Here is a 24,302-nt window from a genome sequence, read left to right on the forward strand (position 1 = left end):
CAAAATGTTACAATTGAAGTTTCTTCACTATCCTTATTTGCAAGAGTTAGTCATGAGGAAAACGAATGATTCATGTAATCATCATAAAACCGTGCGATGAATTGTTATACTCATCCAACTATCAATATGATCAAAGAGTTCACAAATCAACAATGATATTGTTTAATCTACATTTAATATCGATATCTTTAATCTTGCTTTAACATGCCAAACGTCCCTTCATTAGCTGGCGATTAACTAAAGAGTAATATTATTTTTTTTTTCTTTTTTTCACAAATTTTTTTATATGCTCAAAATAATGATTAAATGTGTTAAAAAAGTAATTTATAATTTTTAATATATAGTCTTGTATGTGAGGCGAAATAAATAAATAAATAAATAAAGTGGTAAAAAAAGGTTGAAATCTTGATAATTCACGTCCTTTCTTCACAGACACGTCAACAATCTAAATAATCCCGACCGCACTGTATCAAAACTTCGCACTTTATAAAACTTAAACAAAACCTCTCTTGCAAGCATATAGTAGACCTTCTTCAGCCTTCTTTTCGATCTTTCTTCGCTCTGCTTCTCACCCTCCCAGCTCTCTAACAATGGTGCTCGAGGTATGCCTATCCTATTTACTTCCACTTTTGCCATTCTATTTCCTAATATTTATACTCTTTTTCTTCTTTCACAAATTAGGGTTTTCTCACCGATTATTTTAATTTGCATCATTCTGATTCAGGCGACTATGATCTGTATCGACAATTCCGAATGGATGCGAAATGGCGATTATTCTCCCACTAGATTTCAGGCTCAAGCCGACGCCGTTAATCTTATCTGTGGAGCTAAGACTCAGGTCTCGATGCCTTCCGTTTGATTGTGAAAAAAAAAAAAAGGAAGAAGATAAAAGAGAAGAAATAAAGGAAATTTTGGAATATAGTCGCAGGAGATTTTTTTTTTTTTTTTCATTTTCTCATCAATCAATTACAGCTTTTGATTTATGATTATTATTATTATTATTATTTCTGTTGTGGCAAGATTCTAGGTTTTCTTCGATTCTTCCGAACATTTTGTTTTGAGATTGTTGTTGTTGCATTGAGGATTTTCTTTGAATTTTTTTTTTCCGTGAACGGTGCTTGCTTGCGATTTGAGTGATTTGTTTCTGATTGAAACTTTTTAATTTTTTCTTTCTGTACAGTCCAATCCAGAAAATACTGTGGGAGTTCTTACAATGGCAGGCAAAGGGGTCCGAGTTTTGGTCACTCCCACAAGCGATCTCGGCAAGATCTTGGCGTGCATGCACGGTATGTTCATTTACCTTTTTTTCTTTTTAATATGCATGTCTATTGGTCTCCATTGAATCATGTTTTCTTTTTCATACGCATGTCCATTGGTCTCCATTGAATCATGTTGTCCTTTGGGCGGCAGGGGATATGAACAAGCTGCTTATAAAAAGAAAAATAAGGAAAAAAAAGACCATATGGACAAGTTCCTATAATTAACTAATTTTTTGAAGAGAGTTTTTTATCCTTTATTAGTTTAAGGAAATTGAAGATTTTGGTTTTTATGATTTTACAATTGCACAAGTTTAATTTTTGTCCAAAGAACCCGACCATGGAGTGGGTGCAGTAGGGTCTTAGTATCATAGGGTTCTGTTGATCAGTTGTTATAAAAACGAGTAAACAGATTAGGTTTTGGTTTAGCCATAAAATAACTTTCCTAGAGTTTAGGGGTGGCAAAGTTTGATATGATTCATCAACATGGCTCAAACTCAACATGCTTTTCATGAGTTTGAGTTGAGTATAATTAAATTTGGGTCAAATTCATGTTGACTTGCATAACCCATTTAATAAATAGGTAGTTTTTGGGTCAATCTACATAACACAAATTTGATCCATTTAATAATTGTGTTGATCTAATTATAACTTTAAACTATTTAACTAATATTTGACTCTCATCAATTTTTATCTTTTTTTTATCTTTTTATTTTTATTTTTTATTTTTTAAGTAAACATGTCAATTGAGAAACATGTCTAGTTGATGGACTTATATAAAACCTAACTCAACTGGATTATTAAATGAGTTAAATGGGTTACACGATGTGTTACCTATTTGATAATAAAATAATATTTAGGTTTATGTTTTTAATATGGTTATTATTCGTGTTGGGTTTGAGTTGACCTTTGTAGTAGAATGTCTAGGCTTTGAAACGATACAAATACAACCCACTTACATGAATTGCCACCCTTGCTAGAGTCCTATGATGTGATAAGGTGGAAATGGGATTATAATGAGTGCTATCTTGTTTGTAATTTTCTTATACGAAGTTTGTTTCTATTTTTATGCATGCTGTTTTTACTTTGCATTTGTTTCTCAAATGACTGTGGGTTTGAGAATGATGAAGCTTTTCTTTTAAATGTCTCTGTTGAGCCTTTCTTTTAAATGCCTATGTTGAGATTTTCTTTTAAATGTCCATGTGGATCTTTTCTTTAAATTTTGTATATTTTTATCAGATCTTTATCCTCTTCTTGATTTTTTTATGTGTGTGTATATATATGTGATGTTTTTAAGGTATATATTTTTACATAATTCAGGTTTAGAGGTGGGTGGTGAGATGAACTTAGCCGCAGGTATCCAAGTGGCTCAATTGGCTCTTAAGCATCGACAAAACAAAAAGCAGCAACAAAGGATCATTGTCTTTGCTGGAAGGTAGGAATTCTTTTGCTTTTGCATGCCTTTTCATTCACATGTTCTCTAGTTCTTGAAATTCATTATTTCTTGTTAATGCTTTCAGTCCTGTAAAGTATGACAAGAAGGTATTAGAGATGATTGGAAGAAAGCTAAAAAAGAATAGTGTGGCCATTGATATTGTGGATTTTGGTGAGGATGATGATGGGAAGCCAGAGAAACTTGAGGCCCTTCTTGGTTCTGTAAACAACAATGATAGTAGCCACATAGTTCATGTTCCTGCTGGTCCAAATGCTCTTTCTGACGTGCTTATAAGGTAACTGGTCAACTTTCATTTTTTTTTTTTTTCATTCTCGCATGACATTGTAGAAAATTATGACAGTGTAATTTCATCTTATATATTCTTTTGTTTTGTTTCCTCATGGCAGTACACCCATCTTCACAGGGGATGGGGAAGGTGGAAGTGGTTTTGCAGCAGCTGCCGCCGCAGCAGCAGCTGGTGGTGTGGCTGGTTTTGATTTTGGTGTGGATCCAAACTTAGATCCTGAACTGGCTCTTGCTCTTAGAGTTTCAATGGAAGAAGAGAGAGCGAGACAAGAAGCTGCTGCTAAAAAGGCTGCGGAGGAGGCTTCCAGACAGGAAAAGGAAGGGGAACAGCAATCTAGTTCTCAAGATGCAACTATGACTGAGCACGCCAATGTTGCAGCTTCTGATGCTGATAAGAAAAGTGATCTAATGGTTTGTCTTATCTTTGCTCAAACATTTCCCATACCTCTTCTAATTTTTTGTGCTTGACTGCCATTTAACCCATCTAACATGCATATTTGTGTGTGAGGCTGGATTTCTCATTTTCATTTTGTTTGCCCTATTTTTTAATGTTCTTTTACTTTTAATAAACTAAAACATCATAGGATTCAGATAGATCTTAAGTCAATGTGGTTAACTGATATAAGAAGATAAGAACTTTGCATTGGCTTGGAGTAGATCTTATCGTATTTTTTGGTGAATACTGATCTATGTATTTTGAAAACTAGGAACTCTTGTTAACCCCGAGGGGTAGCTCAGTTGGTCCGGCCTTGGGTTTGCTCTCCAATGGTCACCAGTTCGAGTCCCCTCAGGACCACTGGAGATTTACCCGATCGTTAACTTCAGGGTCCCATGGGATTAGTCGAGGTGCGCGTAAGCTGGCCCGGACATCCATGGTTATCAAAAAAAAAAAAAAACTAGGAACTTTTGTTGTTATTATTATTATTATAATCATCAAATATGACCAATTCCTTTCATTGGGTCAGAGAACATTGCATAGGGTTCGGATAGCATATGACTTTTGTATTTCGCAATGGAGAAGAAGCTACTATTGTTGTTGTAAAACTGAATTTTATGTGTGGGAATTGTATATTGAAATTTAAAAAAAAAAACTTTAAAAATCTACTTTCCTACATCTCATTTGAGGAAAAGCATGAGTCTTTGTTCTTCTTTAAATCATAGAGAAATCATGTTTGGAAGATTCAGATTATTCTTCTACTGAAAGTTCTTTTTCTCCTATTAACTGCCAAAGAAAAAAATGGATAAGTTTTTTGAAGTGTAGAGAAAGGCTTTCCAGGTAAAGTTTGAAGGCTCCAATGGGGGAACTTGGATCTCAATAATAGAGAGAAGTCGAGGTTTTGTTGTTTCGATAGGTTTTGGAGAGGAGGAGTTCGATTGGTTGTCGGAGCATTTGAAGAAAGTTGTGGAGTTGGAGGCTTCCAAGGGTTTTATTCGAAAGATTAGGGGCAATAGTAGGACTCATTTGATGGAGATTTGTTTCAATAGTAGAGGGAGATTTAGGAAAATTACAGAAATTGTTACAAAGAGTAAACCTCTAGTTCTAGTTGTTCCTGAGGGTGTTAAAGGCAATGGGTGGGAAGCCCCTAGGAAGGCGATTTCTTCAATGCAAGACTTGTCTGATCAAGTTGTAAGAGCCTCGAAGGAGATGATTAAAGATTCTTAGGTGAGTAAGGGCATTTACAGAAGAGGTTGGTCCGATGGAGATGTGGTTGCAGAGGAAGGACTTAGGAACGAAGCTCTGCTGCCAGTTGAAAAATGGGCCAGAGCTGTAATTTGTGAAAGTAAAGGAAAAGTACTAGATTGGTTTTATGTAGGAAAAGCTATTGCGAGGATGATGGGTACGAAAGGAATGGTGTCTGTAACCCCTATTTCCGCTTACAAGGGGTGTTTTTTCGTGGATTCTGCAAGGAGAGCTGATTGGTTTCAAGATCAGGGGAGTTAAATAGTGAGAGAAGGGTCTGTTGTTTTGAGGAGATGGTCGCCAAGAGAAAATACTGTTGTATTCAGAAAATTTAGAAGGGGTTGGTTAGAACTAAGAGGCCTTTCTTTTCATTTGTGGGACGAGGTTCAACTGAGATACATTCTGCAGAAGAGAGGGAAGGTAACGAAGGTGGCACGGGAATCTCTGAAGCTTGTAGACTTGTTGAAGGTAAAGTTATGGGTGGAGATGCTTCCAAATGTCGTGCTACCTGCGTTGCTAGAGGTGGAAGATGGGGCCTGGTCATTTATGGTTGTAGTTTCAGTCATCGGAGAAGTGGAAGGAGACGACTTTCTCAGGCCTGAGTTAACTTGCAGCAAGGACGAGTTGATGTCAACGGGAGGTTGCGTCTCTTAGAGGCCAAAGAACGTTGCGAGGCTACGTGCTACTACTAGGGACAATGAGTGCTACAGCTGGAGGTCTCGTCATCGTTCCCGTTCTCGTTCTTCAGTTTCAAATTTGGCTTACAAAGCGGAGAAAGAATGGGGAGAGAGTCTCTTGGGCCCAACAGTGGGAAGCGTTATCGGGCCAACAAAGCCAAATGCCTTTTTTAAAGCCCGATCGTTAGGGCCCAGTTTGGGGCGAAGAGTTTTAGGCCTCCTGCTGGCCCAGTCCACGAAACAGAAGCAGGATTCTCTAATGGCGGCCCTATAGCGCCTTTGTCCTCAAAGCTCCAATGCTCAGGTTTCTCCGCAAAGAAGGTAACATCGATTGTTCACTCTCAAGAGTCGTCAAAGTTAAAAGGCCCCTCAGTCTCTCCAAGGCGCAAAGTGAGAAGTTGGCCTCCGAGCCTAAAGGTGTCACCTTTTGCACCGAAACATAACCTAGATGGGGGTGGCTCAGCGGAAGCAAATCTAGCCATTTTTCGAGGCAATTTAGTCTCCAATAAGGGCGTTCTTTCTCCTGTTCCAAAAACTTCCCAAGATTTCACCGGGGAGACAGGGAGACGAAGGGATTTCGTGTTGCAGTTTAGTAAACAAGGTGTGTCCTCCTTTCTCAGCTTTCTCTGAGTAGGGCCATCCTTTGGCTGGGGCTTTTGCTCCAAAATCTCTTCCCGTCTCTTCTGTTTCTGCTATTCATCCTTTTCGATGTCAACCTTTTTTTTTTCGATTCCGTTGGAGTCAACTTTGCTTCTCAGTGTGTTCCCTTTTCAAATTCTCATGGTGTTGAGCTTAGTCGTCGTGTTGGCGTGCCCTTTTCTGAAGGTGTGGTGTTTCCCGTAGAAGCCTCTAACTGAAATTTTAAAGCCTGTCATTTCCTTAGGGAATCACTTAGTAGCCCAGAGGAGCTTTGTGTCTTAGGCAATGATTCGTCCCCAAAGCCAGAACCTCCCACCCTCCTGTTGAAAGCTTTTCAGATTGAGGGCCTCATGCCTAGGAAGATGGTCAAGGTTTAGTCGGTTTTGGAGAGTTTGAGGATTAGAATTGTCAGAGATAATGGAAAAGGTGCGGAATTAGAGAGCAAGAGTACTCTTTCTACGGACAAGGTCTATTTCAGAAGGAAGAGGAAAAATGATTGTGGAACCAAGGGAGAGGCTTAGGTTTGGTTGCAGTTTGTGCTGGGTTTTTTGTTTACATGAAGATCTTAAGTTGGAATACAAGATGATTAGGTTCCAAGAAGAAAAGGATTGTCAGAAGGTTTTTAAGGTCTCAAGATCCAAATGTTGTGATGCTCCAGGAAACAAAGAGAGAAATTTGGGATAAGAGGTTTGTGAGTAGTGTTTGGAAAGGTAGAAGCATGGAGTGGGCTGCTCTTCCTGCTTGTGGGGCTTCAGGGGGGATTGTGATTATGTGGGATTCAAATAAGTTCAAATGCACAGAGAAGGTGTTGGGATATTTCTCTGTAGCTGTGAAGTTGAACTCTAGTGAGGAAGGGTCTTTTTGGTTAACTTCAGTGTATGGCCCGAATAAGCCTTTGTGGAGGAAGGACTTTTGGTTGGAGCTTCAAGACCTGTACAGTTTGACTTTCCCATTGTGGTGTGTAGGAGGGGATTTTAATGTAATCAGGAGGATCTCTGAGTAATTGGGTGATTCTAGGCTAACATTCAACATGAGGTGTTTTGACAAGTTTATAAGGGAGAGTGGTTTCTTGGATCCCCCTCTAAGAAATGCGGATTTTACTTGGTCAAACATGCAGGTTGTTCCTATTTGCAAGAGGTTGGATAAGTTTTTGTTTTCTTCTGAGTGAGATTCCTTTTTCTCTCAAAGTCTTCAAGAGGCGCTTCCTAGATGGACCTCAGATCATAGCCCAATTTGTTTGGAAACTAATCCTTTAAAATGGAGTCCGACTCCTTTCAAGTTTGAGAATATGTGGTTGCTCCATCCTGAGTTTAAGAAGAAGTTTAGTGATTGATGGCAAGAGTGTACGGTTGAAGGTTGGGAAGGTCACAAGTTCATGAGAAAATTAAAGTTTGTTAAATCAAAGTTGAAAGATTGGAATAAAGTGGCATTTGGAGATTTAAGAGAGAGGAAAAAGCTTATTCTTTCGGACTTTAGGTAGGATTGATCTAATTGAACAAGAAAGGAATTTGAATCTTGTTTTGGTATCAGAAAAGACCTTAAGAAGAAGGGAGCTAGAGGATTTGTTATTAAAGGAAGAGGTTTATTGGAGACAAAAATCTAAGGTCAAGTGAATTAAAGAAGGGGATTGCAATTCTAAGTTCTTTCACAGAATGGCCAATGGAAGGTGAAGCAGGAAGTTCATTAAGTCTTTGATCTCTGAGATGGGGGTGACTTTAAGCAACATTGAAGTTATCTTTGAGGAGATTGTAAATTTCTTTGGGAAACTCTATTCCAAACCCGAAGGTGCTTCTTGGAGGGTTGAAGGAGTAGATTGGGTCCCTATTCCTGGAGAGAGTGCGGTTTAGCTGGATAGGCCTTTTTCTGAAGAGGAGGTATGAATGGCAGTCTTCCAATTGAATAAGGAACAGACCCTTGGTCCTGATGGTTTTACTATTGCAGTATATCAAGAGTGTTGGGATGTGATCAAAGAGGATCTTATGAGGGTGTTTCTTGAGTTCCACACCAATGGGATAATAAATCAAAGTACAAATGCGACCTTCATTGCTATGATGCCTAAGAAAAGCCAAACTTTTAAAATTTCAGATTATAGACCTATTAGCTTGGTTACAAGTTTATATAAGATTATTGCTAAGGTCTTATCAGGGCATTTACGCAAAGTCCTCCATGAAACAATCTATGGCTCTCAAGGAGCCTTTGTTGAAGGGAGACACATTTTGGATGCTGTGTTGATAGCCAATGAAGTGGTGGATGAGAAAAGAAGGTCAGGGGAGGAAGGGGTTGTCTTCAAAATCGATTTTGAGAAGACCTATGATCATGTGGATTGGGGCTTTTTAGATCATGTGGTAGAAAGGAAGGGGTTCAACCCGAAATGGAGATCTTGGATAAGGGGATACTTGTCTTCATCAAGTTTTGCAATCCTAGTTAATGGGAATGCAAAGGGTTGGGTTAAGGCCTTTAGAGGTTTGAGACAAGGAGACCCCCTTTTTCCTTTCCTTTTTACTTTAGTAGTAGATGTTCTAAGTAGGTTGATGATCAGAGCAGAGGAAACTGGGCTAACTGAGGGTTTCTTTGTGGGGAGGGATTGGATTAGAGTGTCTTTGCTACAGTTTGCAGATGACACCATCTTTTTCTCTAAAGCCTCTTTGGAACATCTTCAAAACCTCAAGATTATCCTTTTGGTGTTTTGGGCAAGTATCAGGTTTAAAAATCAACTTAGAAAAAAGCACCATTTTAGGTATTAATACTAGGTAGGAGTTGTTGTCCAGTTTGGCCTTGGTTTTTGATTGCAGAGTGTCTAAGTGACCTTTGTCTTATTTAGGCCTTCCATTGGGAGGGAACCCAAAGACAATAGGCTTTTGGGATCCGGTGGTTGAGAGATTTTTGAGGAGGTTGGATGGTTGGAAAAAAGCCTTTTTGTCTCTGGGAGAGAGGATTGCTTTAATTTAGTCAAGTCTGTCTCACATCCCTAGCTACTTCCTCTCCCTCTTCAAAACCCAATATCAATAGCATCAAAGATTGAGAAACTGCAAAGGGATTTTCTTTGGTCTGGAGTGGGGGAAGGGAAGAAAGATCATCTTATTGATGGGATGTTGTTAGTAGACCAAAGGAGTTGAGAGGTTTGGGTTTTGGGAAGACTTCTTTGAGAAATAGTGCTCTCTTAGGGAAATGGCTTTGGAGGTTCCCTAGAGAAAGAAATGGTCTTTGGCATAAGGTTATTGCGAGTATTTATGGGACACATCCTAATGGATAGGACGCCAACATGGTGGTTAAATGGTCACACAGATGTCCTTGGAAGGCTATTGCTCAAGTTTTCTAGGATTTTTCCCTTTTTGTCCGCCTAGTGGTGGGGAATGGGAAGAGAATTCGTTTTTGGGAAGATCTTTGGAGGTGTAACCAAACTTTGTGCTCTCAATTTGCTGGTCTTTATAGAGTTATTTCTGTAAAAAACCTCACTGTCTCAAATGTCCTTGGCAATTCCTTTCCATTGTCTTGGAATTTTAATTTTCGCTGCAATCTTACTGATTTAGAAATTGATCTCCTTCAGAAATTAATGTCTTCCCTTAGTTTAGTACTTTATTCTCATTATTTGGCAGATTCAAGAGCGTGGTCTTTGTCATCATCAGACTTGTTTTTAGTGAAATCTTTTTTCTTGGCCTTGTCAAAAGTCTCAAATCCTATCTTGTTCCTTCCGGCCAAGTTCTTGTGGAGTTCAAAAGCCCCCTCAAAGGTTAAGGCCCTCGCTTGGTTAGTAGCACATGGGAAGGTAAACATCAATGACAAGTTGCAATTGAGAAGACCCTACAAATCCCTCTGTCCTCAATGGTGCATTCTTTGCTAAGGAAATGGAGAATCGATCAACCACCTTTTTCTTCATTGTCCTGTTACCATTGGACTCTGGCACAAGTTGTTCAATCTAGCAGGGTTGGCTTGGGTCCCTCCAAGGAGTATTGAGGACATGCTGGTTATTGCTTTTAAAGGCTTAGGGAACTCATTAAGAGGCAAGACACTTTGACAAATCGCTTGCCTTACTTTGTTATGGATGGTGTGGCAAGAGAGAAACAATAGGATCTTTGAGGATAAGGGGAGAACGGAAGAGATGTTTTAGAGGAGTTCCTCTTAAGTATTTTACAAATCAACTAGACTGCGGTTTGCGATTCAAAAGTTTGAGAGTGTTGGGGTTTTTCTTTGTTTTTAGTTTTCTATAGTTGGGTGTTTTCACTGTTGTTCAGTTTTTTGTTTTTGTGGGAAGGACCTCTCATCCTTCTCTTGTTTTCTTCTCTTTTTCTTGTATCTCTTCTTTCTCTTGTATCTTTTCTTCTATTAATATATTTTTCTTCGTTTCTGATAAAAAAAAAGAAATTATGTTTGGAAGTGTGTTCTCATGGCTGAGATTTCTATCCAAATGTACCGAAAAGTTGTGTTTAAACATTAGTTTTAGGGTTTAGGAAGCTCTCCCAAATGAGGCTGCAGTGAAGGACAAGCCATACTCTACAAAGAATAACATTCAAACAGAAAAGAAAAGGTTCTATTGAAAAGAAAACAAACAAGGAGGGGCTTGAAGTAATGATTGCCAAAAAAAGGGGAAAAAGAAAGAGAAAGAAAAACCTTCAAATTTAGATAAATAAGATGAATGCTCATAGAGGTAAAAAAAAATTATTTTTGATCAGGCTCAGAGAGGTAAAAGATCCCTTAAAGAAAGTCTGTAACATGAGGGCCTCATGCTTAGCTATATAATTTGCTATCTAATTAGCTGAGTAGAAAATCCAAGTGATGAGTTCTAAAACTGTATTATTACCAATGATTGATGCTACCATTATCCATACCTCTAAGGACCTCATTTTTGTTTGATGCTCAAAAGGTGACAGTTGCAGAATGCTCCTCCACAATGAATTTAGACATAACCATAGATCTAATCAAGAGTAATCCCTCTAAAGGGGCTTGTTTCTCCACCTTGATAGCCTATCTAGATAACTAGTTCTAGTTACAACTTCTAAGATAATACCATAATGCTCCCATTCACTAAGTGACTAGACTCCCTAAGGAATAACCATTAAATTTTATCTTGAGTGCACTTGCTAGAGGGGCTCTCAACTTAGCTTCCATCTCTAGCATACTCAAAGAACAAACAGTGCTCCAATCTTGCAAAACCAAGCTGAATGGTATTCCCAACAAAAACATCTATAATTGAAACCAAAAGGGAGGATAAAAGATCTTATCTCCTCCTATAAAGCCTCCTTGGACCTCCATCTATCCTAATAATTTTTGGTATTTTTCTCAAGTCTAATCATTTAGATCAAAGTAAGATTAAATATTGACCAAAGAACTTTGCCTTTGGACCTTTGAATCCCTGAGGCAATAGTCATCATGTAAACCAAGATATAATCCATCTTTGCAAGCCTTAGTAGTTTATTCCAAATCCCTAATGTAAATAGGCAATGAAAAGCCTTGATTTTTTCTAGGGGCTTCAACTTTCTATGTAAATTTGGTTGGAAAAAAGTGATGTGATGGTATGTTGAAGAGAAGACAAGATAGTGGTAAATTGAAATAAACTATAAAGGAGGTCAAAGCACATCATGGAAGGAAGAAGATAATCACACAAGCATTAGATAAAGCAAATAATTCATTAATCTTCTTTTGTGTTTTTTTTTTATAGGTAAATTTTTGTCCCCATTGGGACTTGAACCTGGAATCTCCCACAAACCCTCCCCATCAAAAGGAGGATAGCCCAAACAAGACTGTACAAGGGTGATTCTGCCTCTTAAAGATAAATGACATTTCTTTGAACTATAGTCTACTATATATCTTATTTTCAAATGGGAAATCAATGAGGATAGCCCAAAACTCCATAGCTGGTCATAGGTGGTGGTAACATATGAGATTAGTATCTAATGTTTGTATGAAGAGGCAATGCACTAATTGATGTGTTTGAATTGAGAAACCTAAAATACAAGGAAGAGTTGGGAAGATTATGGGTTTTTTGGATTGCTATTTAAAAAAACAACCATGAGCTTGCTAAAATTAATCCATGTTGCAGAATATCAAGTGTTAGGTTTTTGTAGGAACTGTAGTATTCAAATTAGAGAATGGTACATATTGGTTTACTTATTTTATCACTTGGTTAATTGGACTACTATTTGCTTGGACAAAAAGGATGTTGGGGCTTGGCATAAAAAATCTCCATACTCTTAAGAAGGCTCTTCTTGGTAAATGGAGTTGAAGATTCATGTCAGCAAGGGAGTCCCTTTGGCAACAAGTTGTAGATCAGAAGACGGGATGGTGCTCAAGGGCTACGAGGAATGGCTATACAATGGAGCTGTGGAAGGCCATAAAAAATGGTGGGAAGTCTTTAGAAGAGAAGCCACCTCATTGTGGGTAATGATAGATGAATAAAATACTTGGTGTGGTGAAATCTCATTGGAAGAGGCTTTCTCAATGTGATTTGACATAGCCATTGACAAAGACTCTTAGTAAATGGAGCAGGAGATTCACGTCAGTGAGAGAGTCCCTTTGGAAACAAGTTATAGATGGAAAGTATGGGTCAAAAGAAGGGAGATGGTGCTCAAGGGCAATGATAGATAAATAAAATTTTTGAAAGATCTTTGGTGTGGTGAAATCTCATTAGGAGAGGCTTTCTCATTTTGATTTGACATAGCCATTGACAAAGACTCTTGGACGGCAGATTTGTTGGAGCAAGATGGGAAAGAGAGCTGATGTAGCCCCCATTTCCACTAACAACTCTAGGATTAGGAAGCAGAAGGAGTGGAGGCTTTTTTTTCCTTCTTTTTTTTTTTTCCTTTTTTTGTTTCTTTTTCTATTTATTTATTTTTCCTGAAACTGCATCCTTTCTCAATTAGAAGGGATGAGGAAGGCAGTTTGGGTGGTAAGGAAACTAAGGCTCATAAGTTTTTCATCAAATCTTTCTATACATCCCTAGCCCAAGGAAAAATTGAGTTTTTCCCATCAAGCATCATTTGGAATAAGGTAGGTTTCTTCTCTTGACAAGCCTTTTGAGGAAAGATTTTAACTTTTGATCAGCTTAGGAGGAGGGGTTGGAGCTTTCCAAACAGATGCTACATGTGTGAAAGGGATGAAGAGTCAGTTAATCACTTGCTTTCTTCATTGTCCCATAGTGAAAATCCTGCGGTAATTGGTTTTCTCTTTGTTTGGAGAGGCTTGGGCTCCATTACGAGGCAATCTTCTGAGTTGGCATGAATCTTTTGTTGGAAAGAAGAGAAAGAAAGCTTAGAGGGTCACTCCTTTGTGCCTTTTTTAGACATTATGGAAGGAAAGAAACAGGAAGTCTTTCTAAGGTGTAGAGCAGTAAGAACAAGTGATTAAATCTTCTTTTTTGTATAACTTCATGAATTGGGCTAGATTGCATATAGATGATCATGATTAAATCTTCTTTTTTGTATAACTTCATGAATTGGGCTAGATTGCATATAGATGATCATGCTACATCAAAGGTAGGTTTTGTCAGCTAGCTAAGCTCAAAGTAAGGAGAGGAAGGTGGTTTTTTGTTTTTCCTTTTCTTTTTCCTTGCCTGTGATGGTGCTCTTTGTATACATTGTGTGTACCTTACGATGCCTTTTTCTTGGTGCTTTCTTTATTATAATATTTGCTCTGTTTGCTTATCAAAAAAAATATTTTTCACTTTTACTTAAAATGAAGAGAGGAGATTTTTTGGCTCAATATGAACCTCTCTCCTCAGGATAGGAGTACGAGTCCTTTGCTCATATTTATATCCAACATTTATATCCAAAGATATGGAGACAGAGCAATGGGACCTGTTATTCTCACTGTACTCAACTCACTTTCATTTTTGTCAACAAGCTGGTGTTAATAAGAGCTCAAACCATGGTAAATGTGAAGATGTGTGAATTTTTCTGTTTCTAAATCTAACAGAAATCTATGTCATGATCCACTCCCTTATAAGGGGCTACATCTTATTACTGATTTCAGTCAAAACTCCTTGGCATATCATGATTTTGCCTTGCTGGCTTTTTTCTGTGTTCATGATTTAGGACATTTATTACTACTTGACCTGACTCTGAAATGCTGACAGGATGATGAGAATGCTTTGCTACAGCAGGCCCTTGCAATGTCTATGGATGACCCTGCCACTAGCCTTGCCATGAGAGACACAGATATGTCTGAGGCAGCTGCAGATGATCAGGACTTGGCTCTTGGTGAGTTTGCTCAATCCCTTTTTGTTGTATGTAGAGGTTTTATGGTCTGTCCCGCCTCTATAACTCATCCTTCCATTACTGGTGGCCTATCATGAATGCCAGTGTGTGCACCACTATGATATTCTCTGTGCTAATGATTTTAGGCTGTATATTTCATGAGCTGTGTAAGTATGTGCATGCTCGTGAGCATGTGTATGTGAGTGAAGGCTCCTTCCTTTTTTAATAGGTAACATATTTTCCCCCTTACCTGTAGCCACCCACATCCCACCCCAAGTCCTTGCAACTTGATAGTTGAAGCTCCTAAATTGCAGTTAGAAAATCCATTTCACCTTGAAGTTATATGCTTGTTAGTGATTCCAATGCGTATTTTATGAGCTGTGTGTGCATGGGTGTGAGCTCTGTCCTTGAAGCTAGAACTTCATATCCAGTTTGCATGAAATTAGATGTGTTTTAGTGATTCCAGCCTGTGTATTAATATAAGCTAGTGATGTCCAGGCTGCCTGTAATTCTAGGGTTTGTATCTTGTAAATTTATATTTTATCACATGGTTTTTTTAATGTGTTGCTCATAGCTACATAACTTACAGGTTGTGAGCTGTCAGCTACAAGAGCGAGTTTTTTTATATGAATATTTTTTATTCTATGTTGCCTTGTATTTTGCCTTTTTCTGAAGCCTTTATTTTTGGGGGGGTTATTCCATAAGAGAGGTGATGCATCAGTTGATGACATAGGTTGATGATTTGTCTAGTTTGGATATCAATCGATCAAATAAATAAATAAAAGAAGTGCAGCTAATTCAGAAATCCTAGATAATTTTGTTTTTTTTTTTTTTGGGAGAATGCACTAGTTGAACATGAAGACTCTCTATGCCATCCCAAAGAAGCACCAAGAATCCAAATACTAGCTAAATAAATTGTGCTAAGAAACACCAAGAATCCAAATACTAGCTAAATAATTTGTGCTGGCTAGAATATCTGGGCAGAAATGTCCCTGAATCTCTTATGAAATTTCCAAATGGCTCCTACCAATAATTAATCAAGGACACATTACTAAATTGTTGTATGAGCCTCAGGTTTTTAAAAACCATCTTATGGGGTTAAAACAATCTAGCATTCATCCTAAATACTCACTATTATTTTCCTCTGTGTGTATTTGTTCATCCATTCCCCCTTTTCTTGTCCTTGCAGCTCTTCAATTATCTGTGCAGGACACTGGAAAAGATTCAACCAGTCAGACCGACATGAGTAAATTGTTGACAGATCAGACTTTTGTGTCCTCTATCCTTGCATCTGTATGTGACTGAACCCTCACTTTTCCAAAAAGTAAAAAGGAAAAACAAGCACAGGCACACACACACACACACACACAAGAGAGAGGAGATGGAAAAATGACAGATGAGGATCTGCTGCAGTTAGCATTTCATGAAAAGCATTTTCGATTTTGTGCAGCTTCCAGGAGTTGACCCCAATGATCCTTCAGTCAAAGATTTGCTAGCATCCATGCAAAATGAGTCAGAGGTGGGTTTGTTAACTTACAATTTATGTTGATTACAAGAGGCATTTTCTTGCCTCCACTAATTGCCCAATATGTCAGGCAGAGATGTTGATTGTATAATTGTTTCTTCTCAGTCCCAGCAGAAGAAGAATGAGGACAAGGCACCAGATGAGGAAGACAAGTGAATAATCTGATGCTGTGGAATTTGTTTTCATTTTTCAGGTTTAAACTTTGAACCATCAAGCTTTATCTGGACTACCAGTAATATGGAATTTTTACCTTAATAGCTAACTCTGTGGGGCAACTTTTTCTCTTGCAGACAAGTAGCTTTATGTTGTGGTGAATTGGCCATAAGGGTGCATATGGATGAACTTTATGTGTCTTGGGAGAATCGTCGAAGAACAGAGACAAACTTTATAAGCTAGGGAATTAAATGAGACCTCTGCACTTCCTTAGATATTTATACATTGTTGTTACCCAGAAAATTGAGCTGGCCTTGTTTTACTATGGATATATATGATTGTGAGGTACGTGAACAATTGGCCAGTTAAAATCTCTTGGAAATTTCATATTGGAGTTGCTCGCATCAAATATGGACCAATTAAATGGAGAATGGAAAACCCTTTGTTACAAGGTTTTATCCACCGAATGTGCTGCATGCACTCCCAAGGATGTTGGGACTAGAGCTCCCTATCCATATCCAGGAATTGAAATTCTCCCAATTTTTATTTTGACATTGCATGATGTGCATGATTGAAGGTTAATTGCTGGGGACCCTATTATTTGGCATGTGTTCAAAATGTGTGATGTTACATGCTTAATCAAGGCACGACCAAATAACACACCCTCTTCATTGTGGCATGATCTGCCATGCATCCAATGTGCGAAATGCTAGGCTTAGTATTACATAATCAATTAAAGATGAGATTCATTATGGCATGATCAAATTATAGAGTTAGAGATTTAGAACTTGTTTGATTGTGATTTTAGAAAGGTTAAAAATCCTTTCTGGAATTTTTAGTGGTACATCTTCATAACCACTTTTACTAATATGATAGCGGGTGCACCTGATTTGATATTCGGGGCATGTTCTTAGAATGGGTTTCTCTGTTCTATTTCTTGATAGTGAAGCCGATGTTACGTGTGAGGAGACTTTGATTAATTTAATTTATTTTTAAGATTAAGGTGGTGTTTGTTTTTTTACTTAATTCTAAATAGAATCTTAATACTTAATAGTATTAAATATTAGGTTGTTTGTTTTTGTAGTATTTTATTTCTATTAAGTATTAAAAAGTAAAAAAACCATTATGTTTTTTTTTCTATTTAGAAAAAGTCACATATTTTGGCTTTTTCTATTTAGTAAAAAGTTTATAATAAATCATGAAAAAGTAAAAAAACAAACAACCTAAATTCTAAAACTAAATGGTTTTCAGCAAAAAGCCAAAAAAACAAACACCACCTAAGTCTAGTTATGATACTGGAAAAACATCAGCATTCAAATGATATCATTTACATATTTTTAAGTCGTCTTATTTGTTTGTACCACATTTAATGGTTTAAACCTCACTGCACATTGAACAGTTTGAATTCCTTCTTGTGTGGATAGCATTATGGTATCATAGCATTTTCCTCGAGATTAGTTTGGGGTTATTTTCAATGGCTTTATGGGAGTGGGCACATGTCATCTTAAAAAACTTTGACATTATTATTGAATAATTAACATGAGATTTACTACTTTGAAGTTTGAACCAACTTTGCCACTCTCCTAGAATTCCTTCCTCTCATATTGCCACTCTCTCCAACTTTGTCTTGTTTGTCTGCTTCTACCCTCCCTCAAACTCATTACTCATGTGGGTAAATATGTACGTTTTTTTTTTTTTTTAAAATTATGAGTAGGATATAAAAAATATATATATATAAATAAGGGCATAAAAAATGACTGTCTTATAGAAAATATATTAAGGTATTAATATATAATAAAATTATTTTTTTTCTTCTCAATGGTTGATGTTTTTCTGATTTATTTAAATTAGAAAATTATTTTAGTAATAATAAAATATAAATACTAACAAAATGCATCATCTAAGTCCTTTCATTTGAATAATTATATTTCCCTGTATTTGAATTAAAATAATACTAACAAAATCCACGTCAACTTTTATAAATTATTTTCAAAAAAATATGTTTATAAAAATAAATTTATACATGAATAGATTGTTTCAATTATCTTCATCACCTAAATCTCTAAAAACTTCTCAAAATAATCTTAATAATTGACAACCATCTACATGAAATGAATAAAAGAACATGATATTTTCCCTTCATGGTTTTATATTCGCGTAAAGTAAATAAAAGAAGATCAACAAAACTAACAAAACTGTTTATCTGGGGAAGATGAAGCTGCAAGACTGAGCCAATAAGAGCCTTTCAATGCAATAAAATCATGGTAAGAATGGCCTCAATTGTTTGATTCCACCATCAATAAACCTCATTAAACCATACATACACCACTCATTCCAAGCTTAATGACTTAACATGAATCACATTGGAGGACGGTACCTAATACCAATCACAGATTATTCAGTAACTAGACAGGCATTCAACGCCACTGTGTATAAGTATATGGCCTCCAATCTCCCTGTACTTTGAATCCGTAGACTTTTTTTTATCATATACCAAAATGATCCAAAGGGGGAAAAAGGAAGAATTCCCACTTATCCTTCAGGCTATAACTATGGAAAAGAGAATGATATAAATGCAACGGTAGAATTATCTGGGGAGAAGTTTACAACCCAATCAGGGACTGCCTCAGTGCCTCCAGAAGTAACCCAGATCCATTTACTCAACCCAGGACCCGTGAAGAAAATAAGTTACAGGACTAAATTCAGCTCAACAGGGAGCAGCTTGTCATTACAATCCAATGCAGCTGGATGTCAAGTTGGTGCATGGAAAGCCATACATTTCAAGGAGAAGAGGCTGCGACGAATGAGCACACAGAGCAAAGGCTTCACCGCCGGAATGCATTGCCTTCTCCCACTTCTGACCTGCCCTGCAAATAATGTGTGCGGCGACGAACGCTTTCCTCTATTGTCGAGCTTCCTCCCTTCTCAGCACCATACACACTCTTGTGAGTAGCATCTAAGAAATCCCTTCCCTGGGATATGCCTGCTTGAGTAGCCTCTTGTGCATCATTTTCCTCAGCCTTCCTCAGGCGTTTCCGTCTCTGCTCTTCATGCAGCTCAACATCCATTTGCATCTCTCGCAACCTCGCAGCTCTCTCTTCTTCAGAAAGTTTTGGAGCAGTGTTTCGGCGCCTATAGTGTGATTCATGGCGATTAGCAGGAGAATCAGAATGACTTGCTTGAGAAAATTTTTTGCTCCCTGTCTCCTCCCTAGAAGCAACATTATTTTTCCTTTCTCCTGAAGAATATTTATCATGCTTCGACTTCTCCCTATTCTTGATTCTTTCCAGATTGTCATTTTCTCCAGATTTCAGGTCAGACAGGCCACTGGATGTTTGCTCTTTGTATTTCAGGTCCTTGTGGTGTCTCTTGTCTCTTGGTTTCTCCCTGTCACCTGATTCATCATCCAAATCCTGCTGTGTTTTATCATAATTTGACCTCTCCTTGTGCTTGAGGTCCTGGTGCTGTCTCTTGTCTCTTGGTCTCTCCCTGTCACCTGATTCATTGTCCAAGTCTTGCTGTGTTTTATCATAATTTGACCTCTCCTTGTGCTTCAGGTCCTGGTGCTGTCTCTTGTCTCTTGGTCTCTCCCTGTCACCTGATTCATCGTCCCAATCTTGCTGTGTTTTATCATAATTTGACCTCTCCTTGTGCTTCAGGTCCTGGTGCTGTCTCTTGTCTCTTGGTCTCTCCCTGTCACCTGATTCATCGTCCAAATCTTGCTGTGTTTTATCATAATTTGACCTCTCCTTGTGCTTTAGGTCCTTGTGGTGTCTCTTGTCTCTTGGCCTCTCCCTGTCACCTGATTCATCGTCCCAATCTTGCTGTGTTTTATCATAATTTGACCTCTCCTTGTGCTTCAGGTCCTGGTGCTGTCTCTTGTCTCCTGGTCTCTCCCTGTCACCTGATTCATCATCCGAATCTTGCTGTGTTTTATCATAATTTGACCTCTCCTTGTGCTTCAGGTCCTTGTGGTGTCTCTTGTCTCTTGGTCTCTCCCTGTCACCTGATTCATCATCCAAATCTTGCTGCGTTTTATCATAATTTGACCTCTCCTTGTGCTTCAGGTCCTTGTGGTGTCTCTTGTCTCTTGGTCTCTCCCTGTCACCTGATTCATTGTCCAAATCTTGCTGTGTTTTATCATAATTTGACCTCTCCTTGTGATTCAGTTCCTTGTGGTGTTTCTTCCTTTTTAATCTTCCCCTTTCACCTGATTCATCTTCTGAATCTGTTGGTGCTTTTTCCTCATAATTTGACCTCTTATGGCTACCATCCTTTCTTCTTTCTTCTTCAGGAGTGACATTTTCAGATTGGTGTCTCGATGAAGAATGCGTGTGATGCTTTGAACTCTTGTGATGAAGTTTCTTTTCCTCTTTTCTATCGTGTTTCTTCTCCTTGGGCTTTTTCTCTTCCACCTACCAAAAAATCAACAAGGACAGCAGCATGATCAGCAAAAGCTTTGGTGCAGAATCATTGTAAAGAATTTTGGTGTACAATGTAGTTAAACAAAATGCCATAGATAACATAATTTTGTTGATTTCTTTCAATAGAACTCATATCTTCATCATATATCAATGTTCCATAGAATTTTTTTGGGGGAGATGTCATGTGGCTTCCAACCTAATCACGCAATCTCAGTTTTTAACTTGATTCATAATCTCCTATTTTTCATCCTTGGTGTCATTAGGCACGTTGGCCCCACAAATCTGTCTAAACAGACAAGTTCAAGGTTGTTTAGTCATTTTTAATAGCTTGCTATTTTCACTCTAGGGAAATAAAAATATTCTAAGAATTCTATGGACATTCAGAGGGTGTTTGGTGATTTACTTAATGACTTAAAGTGACTTAATAACTTAATTTCAATTATTAAGTAGATTAAACATGTTTGGTAAAACAGCTTAATATCACAACTTGAAATTAAAAATGACTTTACGTATCAAGTCAAAATAATTAACTAATTATTAATCTTAAATCTTTTTTGTTTCATTTACCCATATGTAAGGAGAGTATATTTAACAACCATGACTCCACATTTCTGAGTCATTTTTTATAATAAATATTTTAAGGTTATTTTATATATCTACAATACTTTAAATATAGATATTTAATAAACAAATTTATTGCTTAAGATCAATAAAAATATATATTAGTTAAAATTAATGATGATAAATATCAATTACAACTAATGAGGGTAAATGTGAATTTGATAACTTAAAATAAATTTTAAGTTAATTTGATCAAACAACTTAAACACTTAAAGTAAAATATAATTAATAGGTTCTAATTTAACAACTTAAGAGCAATTTCACTTAAAGTCAACTTAAGTCATTAAGTAACAAACATTAAGTTTTACCAAACGCCCACTCAAACTTGTACTTATTTACACTAGTATGCACTCTTCAATAAAGTTTTTGTTCATAAAAGATAATTACTTGTGAAAAAACAATTACCATACCATCACAACTCCTGCCACTAATATTTAGCTTATAAATGGGATAAACTTACAGATTTGCGGATCATGGCCATCTGAACTGGATTGTTCTTAATGTGTGCCAGGGCTTCTTGTTCTCGCTGTCGAATCATAAGCAAAGGATCAGAATGAAGTTTCCTCCATGTATCATTGGCAGATTGAGGTTTCTCCTCAAATAAAGCTCCTGGCACGGATGGTTGCTGCTGCTAAGACATACCACAAATTCAAAATTCAAAAAACAGCTCTTGAATAAATCATGTGCCTTTTATTCATCAATCAAAAGGCTAAAGCACTGGCAAATAACCGAACTTCAAATTACCTTGGCAGAAGAAGAGGAGGCTACATCGTTGCTGGGCAGGGCTTCCAGTGCTTTGAATCCATCAGAGCTGCCCTTTCCTACTGCTAATCCAGAATCATAAAGAAATTCCAATCTCTCTTGCTTGCTGAAAAATAAAGTAGTTAAAAAAGAATTAATTTCATAAATTATTCAAAACACTTAAACATCATAAATCCTAATATGCAAAACGAAACAAGAAACTAGATTGATTTCATAAATTTAACCCTAAGTTTAAAATCAACAAATTATATTAAAAAAAAAAAAAAGAATAATGTAATGACAAAATGGAACATTTTCATAGATCCTACTGGAATGCTGCAAACCCTAACCTTAACCATAGCCATAAAATCGACAAATCGTAATCCATTTCATAAAGAATTAATTAGTCAAACCCAAACTTTCATAAATTCGTTAAACCAGAGATATTATAAACCCTAACTATAGGCCTAACCCGAAGCTTAAAACCAACCATTTATAATGAAAAAAATGGGTTAATTCCATAGATCCTTCCAAACCAAAATATTGTGAACCCTAACCCTAACCATAAAATCAGCAAATTATTATCCATTTAATAAATCATTCAAACCAGAATTATTGTAAACCTACCCCCTAACCCTAACTCTAACATCAGAAAATTATAATCCAATAAAAAAATTCTGCAAAGCCGAGATATTGTATCAGAAACCCTAATCCTAATATGAAGAAAGTATGACAAAAAACAGCGAGAGTAACATACGGAACGAGGCCAGCTTGTTCCTGGAGGAGCCGATATTCTGAGCGCTCCCTCTCCTCCAGAATCTGTTTGCGGAGCTCTTCCAATTTCTTCTGCTCAGCGTCATGCTTCTGCTCAGCCTTCCACACGTTCTCTATGTTCCGAAGACTCCCCGTGTGCCATCCCTTCTTGTTCAAAAACTTCAACGCCATAGATCTTCAATTTCAATTCCAATTCCAGATTTTTCAGAGGTTTAGATCTGCAAATTCTGCTGCTTTTATTTTCACTTCTTTCCTTTTTTCTTCCGGAGGTTCGCCCATTTCGTTGTAATCTTATATTTGCAATCATTTATTTATTATTATTATTATTATTATTTAAAAAAAAAAAAAAAAAAAACACTCTAGAGGTAGGGTCAAATAGCACGTGCCTCTTATACTGAATTTATCTGATATTTGATTGTTGCAAAGTGTATCGAGAAAGAGCTTGATCATGGAAGGTTTCTCGATCATCAATAAAAATAAAAATGTTGTATTTAGATATATTTTTTATTTTTAAAAATATAAATTTTTATTTTTTGTTTTAAAAAATATAAATTTATATATAAAAATTAAAAACTTTTATATAAAATGTATTTTTAAACATATCATAATAAAAAATTTTAATACCTTAATTATTATTATTTTTTTTGTCAATTTTCAAAAATCATTAATTTTTAATATAAGTCTATAAAGTTCCTTATAAAAATTACTATTATTTCTATTTTTAAAATTAAAAGGACACTTTTTCTTAATACCCTAGTTTAAAAAATAAAAAATGCTACTACATGTACAACAAAAAATGATAAATAATATTTAGTAGGAATATTGTATTAAAAATATTTCATATTTTTAAATACAATTATTATATTGTCATTAATTGCAAAAATGTCAACAAATGTTATAAATTTGTAAATTTTGATATTCTCGATGGAATCATTCCATGCTATGGATTTTTTTTTTAAAAAAAGCATTATTAAAACACAATTGTTTAAAAAATAAATACAAAAATACCACACTTTTTATCATTTTTTTTTATTTTTACACTAAACTATGTCTTTTTAAAAGACAATTTCCTTTTTTATCTTAATACTTTTTATATTAAACTTCTCTTTCCAAAATACAAATTCATTTTTTTTACAGGTAACTCACATTTTCAATATACGAAATCTACTCGAAATTAAAATGTATCGTAAATACATATATATATATATATATATATATATATATATATATCGCCCATGAAATCGTGACAAATCCACAACGGTTTGGTAACACCATTTACTTGTGTACCAATTCCGTCTTCCACTCTTGCATGAAAATATTAGGTATTGAATGTCATTTTGTTCATTTTCAATTCAAGTTTCTCATATATTCACTAAGAATCAATTGATGATATTTTATATTAGCCTCTTGGGAAGGAGTTTTCTTGCTTTTACATAGGGGGTGCAATTTGGATGGGTTAATCGAGTTGATGGCTAATCCAAGTCCAACATGAATTAAAAAGCAATTAATCTATGTTCAATCCAACCCGATCTCTATCTCAAGGTACTCAATTTAAATTCAACTAACTTCATTTTTCTAAACCTAAGTTGAGTTCAGGTTATTCAAGTTTGATTCGAGTTAAATTTGGGTTAATCAGATTGTATAATTCAAAATTTATTTATGATATTGTAGACCCCTTTTATGGGGGGCCCGGGGGGAGAGTTTTTCTCTCTTTGGGCATTTCTTTTTTAAACAAGGGGGGACCCTTTTCTCTAGGGAATGTTGAGGCCTCGCGTCCCTGGTGATCCACGTAATTGCCAAATGGATGGACGCATGATCTTAACCAATATAGATTCCTGGTTTAGTCGTTCCTGCAAAAGGCGTCCGGACAAGGTGTTCGGA

General features: G+C 36.6%; 2 protein-coding genes across 4 annotated transcripts; one reads left to right on the forward strand and one right to left on the reverse strand.

The window, feature by feature from the left end:
• The first annotated feature begins 433 nt into the window (after positions 1 to 433).
• LOC100257366 (26S proteasome non-ATPase regulatory subunit 4 homolog) lies at positions 434 to 16,312 on the forward strand. The gene is made up of 11 exons (XM_002264522.4): positions 434 to 602; positions 725 to 838; positions 1,181 to 1,286; positions 2,577 to 2,691; positions 2,777 to 2,986; positions 3,099 to 3,408; positions 14,063 to 14,186; positions 15,373 to 15,476; positions 15,634 to 15,702; positions 15,814 to 15,901; positions 15,999 to 16,312. The coding sequence occupies exons 1-10, from the start codon at positions 591 to 593 to the stop codon at positions 15,862 to 15,864; spliced, it is 1,215 nt and encodes a 404-aa protein (XP_002264558.1). The 5' UTR covers positions 434 to 590; the 3' UTR covers positions 15,865 to 15,901; positions 15,999 to 16,312.
• A 2,100-nt stretch (positions 16,313 to 18,412) lies between these two features.
• On the reverse strand, positions 18,413 to 22,864 carry LOC100243706 (uncharacterized). Of its 3 annotated transcripts, none has more exons than XM_002265451.5 (4): positions 22,405 to 22,864; positions 21,651 to 21,774; positions 21,367 to 21,534; positions 18,413 to 20,276 (listed from the first exon to the last, which is right to left on the reverse strand). In XM_002265451.5, exons 1-4 carry the CDS (start codon positions 22,590 to 22,592, stop codon positions 18,687 to 18,689), a joined length of 2,070 nt encoding a protein of 689 aa, XP_002265487.3. In that variant the 5' UTR covers positions 22,593 to 22,864; the 3' UTR covers positions 18,413 to 18,686. The 3 variants fall into 3 exon arrangements, with proteins under 3 accessions (XP_002265487.3, XP_010649010.2, XP_010649011.2); XM_010650708.3 differs by having other exon boundaries at positions 21,367 to 21,537; XM_010650709.3 differs by having other exon boundaries at positions 21,367 to 21,531; positions 22,405 to 22,709.
• Between the last annotated feature and the right edge of the window lie 1,438 nt (positions 22,865 to 24,302).

Source organism: Vitis vinifera, chromosome 4, assembly GCF_030704535.1.
Source record: "Vitis vinifera cultivar Pinot Noir 40024 chromosome 4, ASM3070453v1".
In the NCBI taxonomy this organism is placed as follows: Eukaryota; Viridiplantae; Streptophyta; class Magnoliopsida; order Vitales; family Vitaceae; genus Vitis; species Vitis vinifera.

Bases quoted from the DNA above. Each gene is read 5' to 3' on its own strand.
- LOC100257366 (XM_002264522.4), top strand. The intron at 1,287-2,576 runs GTATGTTCATTT...TACATAATTCAG, and splicing joins GATCTTGGCGTGCATGCACG to GTTTAGAGGTGGGTGGTGAG. The intron at 15,477-15,633 runs GTATGTGACTGA...GATTTTGTGCAG, and splicing joins TGTCCTCTATCCTTGCATCT to CTTCCAGGAGTTGACCCCAA.
- LOC100243706 (XM_010650708.3), bottom strand. From the start codon at position 22,592: ATGGCGTTGAAGTTTTTGAACAAGAAGGGATGGCACACGGGGAGTCTT. The intron at 21,775-22,404 runs GTATGTTACTCT...TTTATTTTTCAG, and splicing joins GAACAAGCTGGCCTCGTTCC to CAAGCAAGAGAGATTGGAAT. The intron at 21,538-21,650 runs GTAATTTGAAGT...GGTATGTCTTAG, and splicing joins CCTCCTCTTCTTCTGCCAAG to CAGCAGCAACCATCCGTGCC.